At 41.8% G+C, this 18,929-nt stretch overlaps 1 protein-coding gene across 3 annotated transcripts in view; it reads left to right on the forward strand.

The window, feature by feature from the left end:
- Positions 1-18,929, forward strand: part of emid1 (EMI domain containing 1) — a 63,449-nt gene that overhangs the window by 4,816 nt on the left and 39,704 nt on the right. For all 3 annotated transcript variants that reach the window (XR_004632404.1, XM_034691922.1, XM_034691921.1), the window contains exons 2-3: positions 4,429-4,542; positions 7,057-7,160. Coding sequence is in view for 2 of the 3 variants with exons in the window: in XM_034691922.1 (XP_034547813.1) it covers positions 4,429-4,542; positions 7,057-7,160 (218 nt within the window). In the remaining variant the exon portion in view is untranslated. The remainder of the gene's footprint in view (positions 1-4,428; positions 4,543-7,056; positions 7,161-18,929) is intronic.

Genomic DNA, 18,929 nt, shown 5'->3' on the forward strand with positions numbered 1-18,929 from the left:
TCTTTAAGACCTCCTTATTCTTTCTTTCTTTCTTCTCAGAAGCTGCAGATTATGACTGCAGGAATGTCCTACCACTCTCTCTTCATTAATTTCACTGTGACTGCACTCTCTTTTTCTCTCTTTGTCATATGTTGTCGCACCACATTCATCATCTGCCTCTTTTATATTCAATGGGACCTGCAGTGCTTCATGATGGTCTTTACTTTCACTTTCCCGTCCCCATTTAAGACTCCCTCGTGTGACCACTTTATGATTAAATAACCATTGTCTCCTCTCCTCTCCTCTCCTCTCCTCTCCTCTCCTCTCCTCTCCTCTCCTCTCCTCTCCTCTCCTCTCCTCTCCTCTCCTCTCCTCTCCTCTCCTCTCCTCTCCTCTCCTCTCCTCTCCTGGCTTTTTGCCACCTCTATCTTTTGTCCTTTGTTCTCCACAAGTATTTTTTCCCACAGACAGAAATTCCTTCAGATTTCTGTCCAGGCTGCATTTCAAACATATCTTTGAATGTTTGGCCCTCCTTCCCCCACAGTACATGAATGGATGGGTGGCAGGAAAGGGAGCAACTGGGACATTTCTCATCAGAGTTTTGCCTTCCTCTGCCCTCTTGTCAGTTCCCAGAGCTTAACCTCAAGTGTATTCTTCCCTTGATGCTGCAGAAAGTGCACTAACTTTGTAGTGTGGTCATTAAAGATGTAGACTAAAGAGCTTACAAGGCAAAATACGGGCATACACTGTGACTAAAGCAGAGCATGTGAGCTTCATTTTTGCAAAAGTATGATTTAAGAGGAAATTACAAAGAGTTTGGAAATTCCTATGTCAGAGCTGCAAATCTGGGAATTTAATGGCATAAAAAGTAACTTTAAAACACTAAAAAATAAGTAGGTTGTTATTTTTTACTAACACAATGCTGTTAATACAATTTGTATTAATTCTTGCTCCTTTAAATCTGCTGTGCTGACAGGCTGGGTAAAAACGTATGAATAAAATCTGCATTTATTTTCTTAAAAAGAGATATGACTACTATATGAACTAAAAAGCTTACTAATAAAATCATAATCTTACAATATCTTCTAATAACTATAGTGTTTATGATGTATAGATGAGACAACACTGTCAGAGTTAACCTTTTTTTTGGAGCAGTTGTATTTTTTGATTATTTATATCTTATTCTTTAGATTTTTGTTGATTTTTTTGAGGAGTTTAAATGACTATTTGGGGTTCTTAAAGGGCCGGATTCAACCCCTGGTCCGCCGATTGAATAGGTCTCTTAGAAGTGCTCTGAGGGCCTGGATATTTATTTACATTTAGTTTCCCTTCACCGTTTGACTGTCTCAGTGTTTGCAGCATTGAGGAACAGATGGGAAAAATCTGTGATGTGTCTGTCCCTTAAAGATTCTGGGTTTCTTTCTTAACCGTCTGCTGTTTCTGTGTGCGACGGTTAAGAGATAGCTGATGATTTATTTAGCTTGGGCCTGGCGCTCCAAATGTGCCATGTGTGCTTAGAGACCTGATACTCTCTGATGGCTCGCCTGGTGCTTTTGCCTGTGAAACAGCGTGGTGCTGGTGGGTTTCACACTTCATAACACCAGGGCGCCTCCAGTAAGAGGAAGGTGTTGACAATGAAACATTTTAGAGTGAAAGACTGAGAGAGCACCTGTGGCCCTGTATGATTAAAACCAGATAAAATTCAATGGACCATTGTATTGTCGTTCTCAGCTACAAATTTGCCTCAGGGCTGTAAGTGAGACAGATTCCTAATCCCATCCTAAATGAGATAATGACATTACCTGTACCCAGTCAATGAAATCATCTTAAGGTATCAAATGAGTGTATACTTATATCTTCATCCTCTTTGTCCACGCCAAAATATTGACTTTGCTGCCTTGTTTTCATAAGGCATTGTTTAAATGAGTTTTGGCGAGTTATGCAGGTTACCCTGGTATTAGTTTCAAGCCATTTGGGAAATTGTAAACTCTCTTTTGTTATTTCATTCACTGGGGCAGCCGCGATTGGCATTTCCTCTGTGGTAATTGTATAAGTGCAATACAAAGAGAGGGGGAGAGACCATAAAACCCACCCCCACTTTCCTCCCTGTATCCCCTGGTGAACATCTTAGCTGTTCCCAGGTGAAACCTCCTCCCACCCTGGGAAACTCTGATGTTTATCTGTTGGGTCTGGAGGATAAGTGGTGGGGAGGAGTTAGGGTAAGTATCCCCTCCCCGCACTCACAGCTTAACCTGACCACAGCTCCTTCAGTGTCTGAAATTTTCCACCCATGTTAAGGTTTTTATTTTTTTTCTGGACAAGGGAAAGTAATCATGGGTAATCATATAGATCTGTCTTCATTTATGTGTGGTCTTAAGGCTTACAAATGTACTTAGATACACAAGGAGTTGGGCTGTGTTTAATTCACATGCCTGGAAGAAGATTTTCCCATTTCGCTTAATTTGAGAAGTTTAGGATTACTTTAACTTGTGCTGTTCTTCTGCACTGTGTCTTTCTGATAATCCCGGAAATATACCGTCTCAGACTTTTTACTGTTCAACCAAGCAGCAACCTCCGGTCTCAAACTATGAAGCCCATACGGAAGTGCTAAAAACTGCAGTTCATCGAGGATCCGCTTGAGGCTGGCTCCAGAAGTACCGGAAACTCCATAGACGCCAATTCAAAAAAGACGATCTTTGCAGCATTAATAAACATGTTTACAGACTGGTTCAAAAAATAGCTTGGCTCTTCGTTGCTAATTTCTCTATCGGCACACACTGTACGGGGGGTGAATTTTTTTCTAAGGCGACGGTTCAGAAGATATTAAGATTATGAGTTTTTGCCCAAATAAGGACATGACTGACTTGACTCCCGGTCGGGAACACATAGCTGTTGGCTAGGAGGCTCAAACTCTGCCTCTTTACGTCACACTCTGCCTGGTTGAGTTCCGCATTTCCAATATGGCTGCCAACGTCGATTGGCTTCAAAACAGCTCCCAGGAACACATGGGTGACGTCACGGATACTACGTCCATTATTTTATACAGTCTATGGTTCGAACCAGCATTTTATTCATGAAAGCACACAGTAAATGATACACTATTTCTGTAGGTTCAGTGTTTAATTCATAAAATAATATAAAGTGATGTGATCAAGTGTAAGGTGTTTTTTTCAAGCTCAGGTCTGTGTGTGTGGCTGCCACCACATGTGTGGATTGTTAATGGGAGCAGTTCAGGGCTGCTTCGCATCCTCCGCCTTTGGCAGTTTCCTTTAGTGTAAATGGTCACACACACACACACACACACACACACACACACATACACACACACACACACACACACACACACACAAACATATGGTCTTGCATATTGACAAACAGACATTAGTGGGAAACTCCCCCTCCTCCTCTCCTCTTGTGAACACATTGGCACCAGAACACACAAAGTGTAGTTTTGTGCCACAAGCCACACAGTCCACTTTGCTGCTAGATAAAGACCCTTTTTCTTTACAACTATTGAGTATGTAAACACAGCCTACAGTAACGGTATTCAATGTTTCAACTTCAGTTGTGGCCATACGTAGGTAATTTGTTAAAATGTGTTAATTTATACACTTCATCTTGAGAATGTAGAAACATAATGTTGCTCAAACAGCTACAGCATCACTCTTAACTTGGTAACTCTGTCTTTAAATCTGTGCTGTTAAGAACAGACTTAGAAAGGTATCAGAGCTTTCACTGAGGACCAAATAAACAAATCACCTCTTATTCTTATGCTTTAAATCTCATGGTAAAAAGTGCCCAAACTGCTTCGTTTTTTCCTCATTGAAATCATTGAAGTTAGCATTACAGGCTGAAGAAATAACTTGTCAGTGAATAAAGGCCAGAACACTTGACTCTCCCTTGCTCCCGGTGATCATATTCTTACTATCAGATCTTAAACTCTGACCTTCACATAAGCTTTCCTCACAAGGAGGTCTGTTTCCTGCCAGCCTCAGCGAGTCCTGATAATGTCTCAGGACGAAGAAAGGGAGTGGACTCCTGACCCAGCATTAACCCGTGATGAGAAACTCTAATCTCCACACTAGGACCTCGTCTCTTTCTTCCCTTCTCAGGACTCAACCTCCTTTGAGAGGCGAATGCAAACGGATGTGTATTGATAGAGCAACCACAGTGTAAATACAGCCCACAATGCACTCCTGCAAATCTCGTGGCTGATTAAAACCGTGTAAACACCATAAAGCAGTTTGAAAACAAAAGGGTTGGGGGGGGAGCAAATACAAACTGCGAGAAGAGAAATGCAACTGCATGGCTCATTTCAACCCATGTTTGAAGGTGTTTTAAAATAAAACACTGTTCTTCCCTTTAGTAATCACTGTGAAAATGGGGTTCTGTTTCTTTTTTCCACATTCTGCATTCATGACTTAACCCTAATTCTGTTTCCTCCCTCAGGAACTGGTGTCCTCATACAGTCACTAAGACGGTGACCTGCCAGGTGCAGAATGGGACAGTGCTCCAGAGGGTTTACCAGACATGCCGCTGGCCACAGGGATGCACAGGAGGCAGGTGAGGCTGCAGAGGGAACATAACTGTACAGCTGCTGCTGCTGCTGCACCAGCAAGATGTATATCTTGTAAAAGAAGACGTCACTCTAACATACTTGAGACTGAAGAGCTTCCACCAAGAGTACTTTATCTATTGAATATTGTGTTTCTTTTTCCAGACTTTAACAAAGCTGGAGTTAAGTTATCCTTCCCAGAATCCTTGTTTTGTTGTCTCACTTGCAGTTTCACTTACAGTTACAGAGGACTTAATTTACAGCTAATGCCATTTTTAAATGTACATGTTTACACTATTCTTCAGGGAATATTAGTTAGAACCAACATCCAGGCTACCCATAAACTGTGTATGGTGTGGATTTTGGCTTTTAATGTCCAAAGTAATGACATTACGAAAGTGACTCAAACCTGCATTTTTTTCTGATGGCTTGTAGAAGGCAACCGCACTCTTTGCAAAAAGGAATCCGATTCTGTAGTTTCTAGTCTCTTCAGTTTCATTCTGGTCCTATTAGGAGTGAAACTGACAATCAAGCAGGGTATGCTCAATGGCATGACAACTAGGGATGCACCGATCCTACTTTTTAGGTCCCGATACTGAAATCGATACCCAGGTTTTGGTATCTGCCGATACCGATACTAGCCGATCCGATCCCGGTATTGATTTAACAATCTCTATTCCTTAATGTGAGGATAGAATCGTGTTTTGGCAACTTCAGGCTTTTCTGACTTTGTAAACCAAAATAAATTGAACATTTTCAGACTGACAGATATTACAATTCAACTTTAAACCTCAGCAGTGGATACGAGGAATTAAATATTCTGTATAAAAACACTGCTTCAAATGAAAAAATAAAAAAATATGTCAACGTAGTGTTTCCCACAGACGTGCAGTGTACCTGTGGCAGGGAGGAGGGCTATTGCTTTTTAGCACATGGCTGTTGTAAACACAGAAAAGCATGGAACTGAGATGAATAGATCTGCCATATGGATTGGCACTATATATCGGCCCCTTGTCACCGATATCCAATCTAGCTGTTTGAGTCCGATCTAGTCGATATCCGATACCAGGATCAGGTCTGTGCATCCCTAATAACTACCTGTCATTGACGAGTACAGACCACAAAGTCGTCCAGGATGCTTCACAATGCAAATCAAGCCTTGACCAAATAACTTCTGGCTGAAGTAACACATTACATGCCAAACCACAGGCTTCAAATCAGAAGTCTACAAACCATTCGATGAGGCCGTGGTGGCTATTTCCACTTCTTTTAAGCAGTCTATGATGTCAGCCTCATTTCTGCCGCCATAATGGGCATTTAACTCTATTTATTAACCTGCTGTGTTAAAAACATGATTCTAATTGGTCAAAACCCCATAACAGTGGTAATGTATTCTCAACCCCAAATGTCAAAACGAGTCAGGCACATTTATAAAGTTTATGGTTTCACCTTTTCCTGTTGACAATGTGGCAAAAACGTTACTCTCCGATAGCATCAGTAAACAACTTGAAGGATCTTTATTTTTAATAAACATTAATAAATATGTAAAGTTTAATGTAATTTCTAACAATAAAGTAGAATAATATTTAGACTGTCATGTGAATGAAAGTGTTCAGTTTAGCGTTAATTTGACCCCCAAAGGAGGCTGATACGAAAATAATTGCCTTGGAAGCGCTACCACTCCTGGAATCTGAAATGCAATAAATCTTTTTTGAATAATAATAATAATAATAATAATAATAATAATAATAATACCTTTATTTGTATAGCACTTTTAAATACAAGTAACAAAGTGCTTCACAAAAATAATAAAAACACAATAAAAGCAGAGAAGCAATAAAAGCAAACAGTCAGTAAAAGCAGAGATAAAACGTCGGAGATTAAAATAAATTCACAAAATAAAAGCTTTACGATAAAAGTGTCTCTTGAGTAGTGAAATAAATGAGGGACTGACTACAAGTCTGATTTCCTCTGGCAGGCCGTTCCACAGTTGGGTGGCTCTGACAGCAAAGGACCTGTCCCCTTCAGTTTTTAGTCCAGACCGTGGAACAGCAAGCAGAGCACTGCCAGAGGATCTCAGACTGCGTCCTGGTTTATGGGGGGATAAGAGCTCAGAGATGTATCAAGGGGATGTATCGATATAGATTAATATTAGGTGTCAGTTTGTTTGTACTTTTAATTTGTAGGTGTATGATGTATATATAAGCAGGTAGTTGTGTGAAATAGAATCACTTTCAATAAAACTTAACCCTTACATAGGAAAAAAAAAAGATAACACATTGAGGTCAGTAATTATAAAACAGGCCACACAGTTTCTTTGTGTTTTGTTTGCTTGTTAATGAACAAAAAACAAATCTATTTTTTGAACCTAAATGAAGGATAACTGTACATAAACCCTAAACAACACATTACCTGATCACCTTGAAGAGACATACACAGAAACAAGACAAAAGTCACACACTGCACACATGGACAGCTGTTGTCTGTGATTATGTGATTTAATCTTTTGTGTGTTTTTTCAGCTACAGGACTGTGGTCAGACCTTCATACAGAGTGGTTTACCGCACTGTGACCTCTCTTGAGTGGAAATGCTGTCCAGGATTCAGCGGTACTGCCTGTGAGGAAGGTGAGTCAAAACAGACAGACTTATGTACACACAGCAGTGGGTAAAAATGAGCAACTTTTAGGACTCTCACAGAGGGGGAACAATCTCAATCTAAGAGTGAGAAATGGTTTAGAGAAAAAGGTTGAATCACCTGCCTGCTCTGTTTATTTCTTCTTTCTTAAAGCGTGCTCATTCATCACATCTGCGCTCTCTGTCTCTAAGTCTGCGTGTGTTCCTTCCAACACACGTGTGTGTGAGTGATACTTTTCAACAGGAGTGATTTCCATTAGACTTACATAAGGCTGCTTCTGTCCTCTAAATAAAGTAAAGAAATGAGATCCCTCAGACTCTTCGGTGTGAGTCAGATCCCTCCGCTTTATTAATCACTTTTAATGAGCTCATTTTTAAGAGTCATGGTGTTACGCAGGGGTTTGACTCTTTGGTGTGGTTTTCAGCTTTATGGTCCAGCTGCAACCAAGTCCACATCCTCTTAAAGTGCCATGCTAGCCCTGCTGTTTTCATTTTTCAACTACAGTAGCTGCTGCCCCCCCCCTTACACACACACACACACACACACACACACACACACACACACACACACTCAAACAGTGTATAATGACTTCCCCTGGCACTGGCCCCCGTGTCTCTGCAGTCTGGGGAGAAGGGTGGAGTGTCTGTTTATGCAGGGACCCAGGACTTGACTGGGTGTAACGTAAATCGTCAGTCCTTGTGACACAAAAGACAATAAATGTTTACAGAGCTTTAAGTGGTCGCTTATTTGTGGTGCGGAGAGCAGAAGCTGTTTTCCTCTTCACTTTTCCCACTCTAAGGTGAGCTAAGAGCGACTTTCAGCCTTCGCTGTGGCCTGTAGTCTGCTGGAGTGCAGTTTCTTCACTCTCCCTGCCTGCTCACGCATCAAAACCGCCTCGCTCAGTCTCCCCATTTGAGACCTTCTCCAGATCTCAAAGTCAAAAAACAAACTCACATTCAGACAACCTAGACTTTACTTAACAAAAGCTGAAGAACACAGTCAAACGAGGAGGAAATTATCCAATTAAGTTGTTGCTGGAGGAGATTCCCCCGTGGTTGTCATGGCAGTAGGGGGCTGTCGAGCCAGCGGGGATGCTGGGATTAGCCACTTATCAGAGCCTCGTTCCGGGTGGCTCAGATCACAGGCGGTGCTGAGTGGAAGTGACAGCTCCCATTCACAGGGCCTTTACTCCCCGGCACCATGGATGCTATCCAGAGCCACCGGCGCTTTGTTCTGCTCCTGCCGCGTGAGCACAACCTCTTGCCAGCGCAGAACCTGACACCCTGCTGCTGTCTGCCTCTCTCACCCACTTTAAGGAGAAATAAAAGCTTGCACACACGGGCAAAGCTGGACAATGGATTGTGTTTAAATATGTTGCCATAGTGTTGCCAAGAGAAGTTAAAGCTGCACTCGTAGCTCAGTGGGTACAAGTTTCATATTGGGGCTCATATCTTTGTACGTTTTTGAGACAGCTTTGAGAACTTGTTTGACCCTGAGAAAGGCTGAATTAAAAGTTCCAGTAATGAAGCATCATCTTTACATAATAGATACTTAAAGAAATCTACTGTCTAGACTTTAAACACATACTGCTTTTATCTCATAAATCCTATAAATTCCTAAGACCGGATGCATACATCTTTAAAGACCCCTTTTGCTAGTTATACCTTCACTCCCACCATACCTTTCCCTCTTCTCGTCTGTTTTTCACAGACTGTGGAAAATGTGTGTGATCCGCTTATTTACTCATGCCGCTATGCTTTTAACTCCATCGTTCTCTCAGCAGGCCACTATAAAAGCCCTAAAGGCCATTCTGCATTACAGCAGATCTAAACTATGTCTACAGCAGCAGGACTCTGGAGATGTTAAGGTGCAAGAAAGGAGAGGAAGTATGTTACGAGCAGGCAGCATGGCCACTTTTATGTTTATGTATCGAACAGAGTCCCTCTGTTCTTACTCCTCTGTGCGTCCGTTAGTCAGTCAGCTTCAAAAAATCAACAGCTCCACTCTGTAAGAAGGATAACACGTCTGTATACCTTTTCATTCGTCCAAAAGATGCAGAGCACAGAGAGGAAAAGTTCATGCATGCTGTCTTTCAATCCCACACAAGATTTTTGACCTGACACATTCAAACTGAGTTCTCCAAAGGCAAAACATTACATCACACTATGGCTGATAAACAAATGTACTCCATCATCGTGCTCCTAATGGAGAAAGATAACACTGCATCAGACAGCAACCTTTCACATTCACTCTCTTGTTTCTTATTTCTTCCTCGACCTCAGGACTTGGCTTGAATTCCAGGCCAATGGAGTAATTACTGAGTCCTAATTGTTTTCTATGAGGTTTGGGAGATATTGTCTTACTTCAGGACCTGGGAAAACAATGGTCTTTATCTCTGATTGAGCCTGAGAAAAAGAAAAAGAGGCTAAGTATTTGCAGATGGAGGCACTTTCATAGGCTGCCAGAAACAGGGATTTAATGTATGCCTGCACGGCTTTCAGCATTCCTAGTAAGTAAATACTTGTTTTCAGGTGGGATATCCTAACTTATGCTGCATCAAACACAACTATACACATTATGCCTCATTTAGAGACAATTTCGCGATAGGAGAAAAATTAAATGTACCCTTACAAGCATTATTATTACATTAGAGCTGGCTTTAAAGGGTTCTTTTCAGTGCAGATTGCAGTTGTGGAAACGTGTAAGACTCATTGATATTTTTGACTGTCTCCCCCTATCTGCTCATCTTGTTGGAGTCTTAAAAGTGTGAAGATGGCACTACAGTAAGAGACTGCATCTGATGTCTTAGCCCTTATTTGATTAATGGAGGACAGCACTTGAAATAATATGGGGGGTTGGTTTGCATGCAGTGAAACATATGGGAGGAACGTGGACTTGAATTAGCACGGCTGTCAAAGCCCCGCCATGGGGGTCCCCATCAATTCGTATCTCACAGCCAAGCGGAGGCTGCATTTTTTTGGGTCCCAATTACGGTATGGCTGGGAGGCAGAGGCGCTGTTTGTAATAAGCCGCAGAAATGTAATCTGTGTTTTCACAGCTCAGCGCGGCTTATCACAGGCCTCCACGCTATAGAGCCAACGCTTCAAACATCCGTCAGCTGCAGCTTGCCATTAGCAAAAAGAGGAGTGGGAGTGCGTGGATGCTGGTTTATGTGTCTGTCTGACTGCCAGAGCAAGTGTGTGTGTGGGTGGGAAGAGTGAGGTGTTGAGGATTTGTACAGTGAGGGATGCAGCTGTTCGGCGTGATTAGCTGCTTTAATGGCAGCGGGCTTTAGTAGCTGTGAGAGGAGCCTGAGGTCAGAGGGGAGGAGAGCTGAACAAGAGCAGGTGACCTCCACTCCCACTCCTCTTAGACCACACAGAGCCACAGACTCCAAACATGGAGCCTTCTTTTCATTCAGCCTTCCTTTTTTCTCCCGGTCACATTCCTGTATCCCTCTCTGTTCGTTTTAGCAGGTGTTAAATATGTTACTCTCTCCTGCTGCAATCCATTCACAAAAAAAAAACAGATCTGCAGTCAGCACATCCAGAGTGTGTTTGCGCAATCATAACAGGAGATCTACAAAGACACATAAATCACACTCAAGCAGGCGGGCAGTGTGCAGAGAAGGCCACAGCAGCTGATATTCCTCTGTTATGTAAATGGCCAGCGCTGAGTCTAAATTGGAAGCAGCTGAAGTGACGGCGAGCTGGGCTGAGGGCCCCAGATGAGATTAGACATGGGAGCGTCCAGCGTTTCAGCCCACGCGGCTCCGCTCAGGGGAATTATCATAACAGTCATTAATTAACAAACAACAGCACTGAGAATACCGAGCAGCCAACAGTAAAATAAATAAACCAAGAGTATCAAACCTTTTTTTCTTCTCTGGTCTGCCTGTCTTCTTATGTAAGTGTGTGCTGGTATGTGCATCAGGCACAAAAAAAAAATCCCACAATTATGATTCATAGAGGGGTTCAAGTATTTAAATTGGACTATACATAAACTTGTAATTATGATAATATTAGTTTGACATTTCTTTGAAATGTTCCATAAAACCACATAGAGAGCTCACACTGTGCAACTGAAACCTTGCAGGCTGCGGGACTTGAATAATAGAGTTTAGAATGATGACTTTATGGTTGTGGTTTGACTAAAGAGAAAAGATAGGCACTGTTATGGAAGAATATCATAGTGCATCGTCTTTTTTTTCAGATTCACAGGATGTATGAATATAATATGTTTTATGATACAACTGTTTTTATTTGTTGTCTATTCATGAAATATTCATGTAGCTGAATGCTTTACGCTCTATTTGTTGACCTGTAACTTCTAGAGTCTAGTCAGTAAAATAGATGGCAGTACATTTTTTTGAAAACTGCAGGCATACCGTCCTTTGGTTGAATCTTTTTTAAAGTTTCATACATACTCAGCCTTGATTCTGAGTTAACTTTTATGTATCTGGCTCCTGAGCTGGAAATGCCTCTTCTGCTCACTGATTTATTTATTACTTCCAAAGACTTCCCCCTGAGACTGCATTGAAAACGGATTTTCCTGCAGTCAGAGAGGAATAAAGTGGGCTGAGACCGCAGCGCAAAAAAAAACTTTAGGGATGAAAATAGACACACACACACACACACACACACACACACACACACACACACACACACACACACACACACACACACACACACACACACACACACACACACACACACTCCCTTGAATTCACACATGCACACCCGCTGTGGCAGCCAGAATATTCTTCTGTCCCTAATAAAGAGGAGGCATTTCCCCTCACCCAGGAGTTGAAGTGGACTGACTGAATGACCCACAAACAGACGGGACTCTTTACAGGCTAACAGGTCACGCTATCAGGAGCAGGGATAAGAACAGACACTCTCTTCCTGTTGAGGATAAGACCCCGTGAACTGGAAACCAGACTTCTATCATGTAGAAAGATAAAGAAAAGCTTCAAATCCTTCTCTCTTTAAATCCTCCTCAGGAATGGTGGTGTCACCTTATCTCTGATCCACTCAGTGACAGATGTTATTAAAGCTGCATTAACCCTGTCTGCCCCCTGCCCTTTAACATATCACCATCTCTCAGCTCTCAGGTATAGAGGAGCATGACGTAGGTACTATACAGCACAGCTCTACTGTCTGTAGGTAGACTCTAAGTGGGGAATGAATATTTGGTGTTTTTACGTCAGGGCTGGGACAATGGCAGCATTGATAGAGCCGCAGGTTCAGGGTCCTGTGGGTTCCATACAGCTGTGATGAGTTCAGGGGACCCAATTACTGCCTGCAGACCACTCAGGGGGGCTAATAATATCTGTCACAACCCGGCCCTTGCTGCAGATTTTCACCTCACATCTTTTGCATAAGAATCCAAGTACCTTTCCTCTCCCTTGTTATTTATTGAGTGGCAGAAAGGACATAGCAAGAAGCACTGAGAGCAGTGAGTCAGCTGTCAGCCTGTATGCTGCCAAAACACTGTTATATTATATTATTTATTTTATAATGTATTATATTTCTACATAATATACATACAAATTAACATCATGATGAATGCAAAGTCTAATTTTTGCTATTCAGTTTGGTTTCATCAACTAAAAACGTTTGCAAACTATTTTCTCTTGTTTTAAATATCACACATAATCCCACTTAAATCAAGTGTTAACTCTTTCTCACCACTATCCTACACCCAGCCCCTGTTTATAAACCCACCACAAAGCACAAAACCTAATGAAAACCGTTGCCTTTACATTATATAATTCTCCCACAGTATATTCCTGTGTTTTTTCCACCCTCCCTGTAGTCCTGATGATGTGGCTGCTCATTTGTCTCTGTTATAAGTTCATAAACATATACAACGCCACATGAGAGAAGCTTGAGTGTTGTGGCTCGGTGGGAGGGGATTTACGAAGCCGACCTTCAATCCTCCTCCACTCCCCTGTACAAGAAACCACAAACAGACCACCACATCACAGAGACATGGCTGTGGTGTTGTGATGACATCATTTATGGCCTCTCGTAGCACAGACCTCCCAAACATCCCCCCTTCCTCCTCGCTCTAGTTCAGTGTCACTGCCGCTTGACGTTGCACTCTTGGATAACATGGATAACACCTTCAAGATTGTTGCCCCCATCTTATTCTTGAGCTATATGAGCTGGTTTTTGCATATATTTCCATTTGCTCATGTGGTTGATGCGTCGCTCAGCAGGGACAACTAGTGGTTCTGATGGTAGTGATTAGTTCTGCACTGAAGATGAGAACAGAGGAGAGGTTTTGTATGAACTACAACCAGCATTTGGCCTAATTAGAGTCATTGCTGGTTTGCTTTCAGAGCTCAGGCAGCCAGTCGTAGTGACCAGGGAGGAATGGTCTCACTAGATTGGCCAGGAGAGGGAAGCAGGATTATAGAGCTTGTCTTTGGAGATGAAATGTCTGATGCATAAAGTCAAAGCAGTACACTTCTGGCATTGTGGTTCCTTTGAGGGAGTTGTTTTAATGTAACAGTAAAAGTTGTGAAAAATCTACTACAAGAATTGTGTTTGTGTTTCCAGCCCAGTGTTTTTGGCAGGACAGAGTTGCCAGGTTCAAGATGTTTGAGTCATCATAATTCAGTAGAAAAAAAAGCTTTGCTCATTGTACTTCTTTTTAAGTTATGTTTTTGGATATCTTTACCTTCATTGAGACAGGAAATGTGGGGAGCAAAGAGCGGGGTACGACATGCAGCAAATGATCAAGGCCGGGAGTTGAACCAGCGACTGCTGCAACAACGACTGCAGCGTCTGGGGCGCATGCTTTAACCACTAGGCCAAAGGCACCCCACATTGAATTTTTTTTAAAGAAAAATATAATGACAATTAAAGAGTCAGGATTTTCCTTTGTTTCATTCAGTAATAGAAATATAAATGGCAATATAGAATGTTAACATATATACCGTACATGTTTGCTCACTACACTTTAGCCTTTCTTACTTTCTTTGCAGAAACTACATGAACTTGAAATGACAATGTGAAATGTGTCTTTTAATAATGATATGAAGTGGGATGAACTTACACCCTGTGCTCGAAGCTGTTTGTGGCACTTACTCATGCTGTCTTCCTCCTGTCTAGATCTTTGCTTGTTTTGCACTTACTCTCAGATGTAAGTCACTTTGGACAAAAGCCTCTGCTAAATGAAATTTTAACATTGTAATATAAACAAACCCAAATTAATGAGTAAATATTAGCAAGGGATGCACCAAAATGAAAATTCTTGGCCGTAACTGTAAACCGAAAATGAGGAAACTAAGGTCGATAACCGAAAACCGAAACACCGAAAGAGAAGGATTATGCCAATGATTAGTACCATTGCATTTATGGCTATGACTGTGTGTACTTACCTCAATAAAATCAAGGCAAGCGGGTTCTCCTCATCCATCACAGCCTGGATCATTTCTTGTGCCAATTCTTTATTCCCACATCCAAGTAATGATCAAGTACAGTCGCGATGAAGTGCAGAGCACCCGAATAGATCTCAGTGAAACGTGTGCTGACAGACTCTAAGAGTGTACTTCTCATTATTTTCACTCCGTGGTCCGTCTCAACTTCTTTGCTTAGAAGACGCTTTAGTGCTGCAATTAAAGGAATAACGGATGCAGACATATTGGCCCTTATCAAGGCTGGCTGCGGTTTTTGCTTGCGCCATCACAACATTCTGTTTCGGCCGTGTTGTTTCAGTGATAAAAATCTAAAATGCACTTTTTGGCCGGAAAATTTCGGTGGCCAAATTTTTGTTGCATCCCTAATCTTAGCTATAACTCACTGTTAGTGTATATGTTCTTGTTTTGCATAATACTTGTGTTTGCAACATGTCCCCTAATTCCAAAATTAACCCAAAAAGCCTTTTCTTTAATCTTTAAATTGGCACAAATTAGTGTAAGGGTAGCTGATAGCTAGCTCAAGCTTCATCTGACTGCATCTACATAGAAAAGCCATTACCAAGGCATCCATTAAGACGTTGAAACGTGTGCTGGCTGAGTGAAAAGGCATTGCTTATTTACATAAAAATGCCTCGTCTTCATTATCAAAAATTCAGACTTTTATGATGTCTTACGACTGCTCGTATTGCAATAACAGATAAAATGTGATTTATCATTCTACCCTTCTATGCAATCTAGCACATACTGTCATTTTTACCATTAAACAAACAAGTAAACACTTATACCAAAATTCAACAAGATATAGAGTCACAAAGAGTTTCTAGATGATGTGAGTGGCGACAAATGGCTTTATAACAAGATCTGAGCAAAAATGTGATAAGAAAGTGTAATCAAATACAGATCCAGAGTCAGTGTGCCTCTTAAAACTATTGACACTGCCAATTTATTTGGAAAAAACAAACTGTTTCAAACACAGATGCATTCCATTTCCCTTTTATGGAGCTTTTATCTGTGGTTTATGCAGTTTGATGTCTCAAGTGATAGAGCTTTACAAAAACTCAATTGCCTCAGTGTATACAATTTGTTCTATAGAAAATGTAACTTGTTTTCAACATATTTTATACTTGAGCTCTGTTGTGTGCTCACAGAAAGTGTGAGTATTCATGTATCCAGAGTGCTGTTTACTCAGGGTTAATAGAGCATGTAAGACATGCATCATTTAGGAGAGTGCCCATATCTCCTGCATCATCTGGGGTCAAACCTCATGGGCTTCTCTTACCCACACACACACAAAAACATACAGATATGCACACTCAGGCATATCCACTCTGCAACCATTTCAGCATGGCACACTCAGCACTTCCTCACACTTCTTGAGTTTAAATCGAGGGCACGGATTGTTGTGTACATTGTTCTGGAAGTGTGTCAGGCTTCATTGGCCCAGGTCCAGTCTGTGTGGCTGGAGGAGGAGGGTTGTGGTAGTGCTGGTGAGTCTGGTGAGGCAGCATCAGGGGGGCTAAGGAACCAGAGAGGCCCAGCAGGGTGAGCTCATTAACAACAGGACGTACCCCTGAACCTCTAAACCCTGGCCTGCATTCCGTCCGCTCCGCTGCCCCCCCGGGACTCATCCAGGGGGGCTTTAACAGCCTCTGTGTTTTGGTTGGAACCTTGCCACAGCAAGAGCCGAGCAGTGCATGACGACTCCCCATCCTACTCCTCCTCCTCATCCTGAATCAGGAGCATAAATAAAGTCCAGTGAGGGTGTCTGTGTGTTCCTGCATCCTCAGGTGTTTATGGCTCTCTCACTCATTCATGCTGTGCACACAGCCGGGGTCTGGCAGCAAACCCAAAAGCAGGCACTTGCACACATGCACACATGCTTAAAGCTTTAAACACACCTGCTCTTACAAGCACAGACACATATATCACGTTTCTATGTGCAGCAGACGTGTGACTCAGACCAAAATAATACATTAAGTTTTACACTTCAGTTGACTCTGGTCATACAAACATGCAAAAAAAAAGCTAAAACTGCTGAGTCGTGATCAATGAACTTGATACAGGAAACAGACACACACTCAAGGCCCTTCTCTGCTCCTGCACACATACACGCTGCATATCCATTGCATGTAGAATGACAGGGCATAAATCACTCTCACTTCCAGAGCTAAATCTCAGCCGGCTCGTTCTATAGGTATCGTTGACTGTGGGTTGAGGGAAAGAGGATGATGTCATTGCCCTTTTATTTCTGTTGACTGTCATCTATGATGTCTACCTAAAGAACTCCGTCTCTCCTAATGGAGACCCTGTGTGGTCCCATGTCTTGTCAGCCCTTTAAAGAAAAGACTCACAAAGGATAGGAGAATCTTCAAGCTACTTCTGATATGGAGGTTTTGGGTAATTAGGGGCTTGGCTGACTTGACTTATCGGTTGGCGTATTGTCGCTGTTAGCCCTGAGTTGAAAGGTCTGCCTCAACTCAGCCTCTTTGCCTCTTGCTAGGTTGACCAAAAGTTAAGTTAAGTCAGCATTTCCAATATGGCGACTGTCATTATTGGTATTTGCTAGTGACCTTAGAACAGTAATCAATAAATCTTTCTTGAGAGGTGAAAGTATCATTGGTTCCACTGATATAGTCTAGTTAAACTCTGAACATTTATCTACCAAGGCCTGCAATGAATTTGCATTCTTCTTCACTGCCAAAATTCAGAAAATCAGACAAGCAGTCAGCACTACTGTACGAGGTACTGGGAATGTGTTATCTGTGTGTCCACCAAAAAACAACTCAATCACTATGACACAATTTAATCCAATAAATTACAAAAACCAACAAGATATAATACAACATTTGAAATCCTCATCCTGCTGCCTTGATATTCTACCACCGCCATTTTTCAAAAAGGTTTCAGACTGCATGACCTCAGATCTGCTTCAAATTGTCAACATGTCTCTTCTTTCAGGTGTCTTCCCCCAGGCCATGAAAACAGCAGTAATTAAACCCCTCCTGAAGAAGAACAATTTAGATGCATCAGAAATGAACAACTATAGGCCGATATCAAACCTCCCTTTTTTAAGTAAAATTATTGAAAAAGCTGTTTTTCAACAATTGAACAATTATCTAATGATAAATGACTGTTTTGATGTCTTCCAATCAGGATTCCGATCACATCACAGCACAGAGACCGCTCTAGTCAAGGTCCTCAATGATATTCATTTAAACACAGACAATGGCAAAATTTCAGTTTTGGTATCACTTCATCTTAGTGCTGCTTTTGACACAGTTGACCACAAGATACTACTGGACAGACTTGAAAACTGGGTGGGACTCTCTGGTGCAGTACTAAATTGGCTTAAGTCCTATTTAAATGACCGGGACTATTTTGTGTCTATAGGTAAATACACATCTGAGCGGATGAAAATCGTATGTGGAGTACCTCAGGGATCCATTCTGGGGCCTCTGCTATTCAACATCTACATGCTCCCCTTAGGTCAGATAATAAGACACAACAAAATAAAATACCATAGTTATGCAGATGACACAAACATTTACATCACCATATCACCAGGGGATTATAGTCCCATACAAACACTGAGTAAATGCATTGAACAAATCAATGACTGGACGAGCCAGAACTTTCTTCAGTTAAACAAAGAAAAACTGAAATGATTGTTTTTGGAGCCAAGGAAGAAAGGTTAAAGGTTACTGCTCAGCTCCAATCTGCACAGATGAAATGTTCAAACCAAGCCAGAAACCTTGGTGTAATCATAGACTCAGACCTTAATTTCAGCAGCCACATTAAGACCATCACAAAGTCTGCCTACTATCACCTTAAGAATATATCACGGATTAAAGGACTTATGTCTCAGCAGGATGCAGAAAAACTCATCCATGCATTTATCTTTAGCAGACTAGACTACTGTAACGGGGTCTTTACAGGACTCCCTAAAAAGTCCATCAGACGGCAGCAGCTCATACAGAATGCTGCTGCTCGAGTGCTAACAAGGACCAAAAAAGTAGACCACATCACTCCAGTTCTTAGATCCCTACACTGGCTTCCTGTCTGTCAGAGAATAGACTTTAAAATCCTGCTGAATCCACTGAATGGTTTAGGCCCAAAATACATTGCTGATCTGCTGCTACTGTATGAACCATCTTGACCTCTGAGGTCATCAGGTACTGGTCTGCTTTCAGTCCCAAGAGTCAGAATGAAACATGGTGAAGCAGCGTTTAGTCATTATGCACCACATATCTGGAACACACTCCCTGAAAGCTGCAGGTCTGCTCCAACTCTCACCTCTTTTAAATCAAAGACTAAGACTTTTTTATTTACC

The sequence above is a fragment of the Notolabrus celidotus genome, chromosome 9 (genome assembly GCF_009762535.1).
Source record: "Notolabrus celidotus isolate fNotCel1 chromosome 9, fNotCel1.pri, whole genome shotgun sequence".
NCBI classification, from domain to species: domain Eukaryota; kingdom Metazoa; phylum Chordata; class Actinopteri; order Labriformes; family Labridae; genus Notolabrus; species Notolabrus celidotus.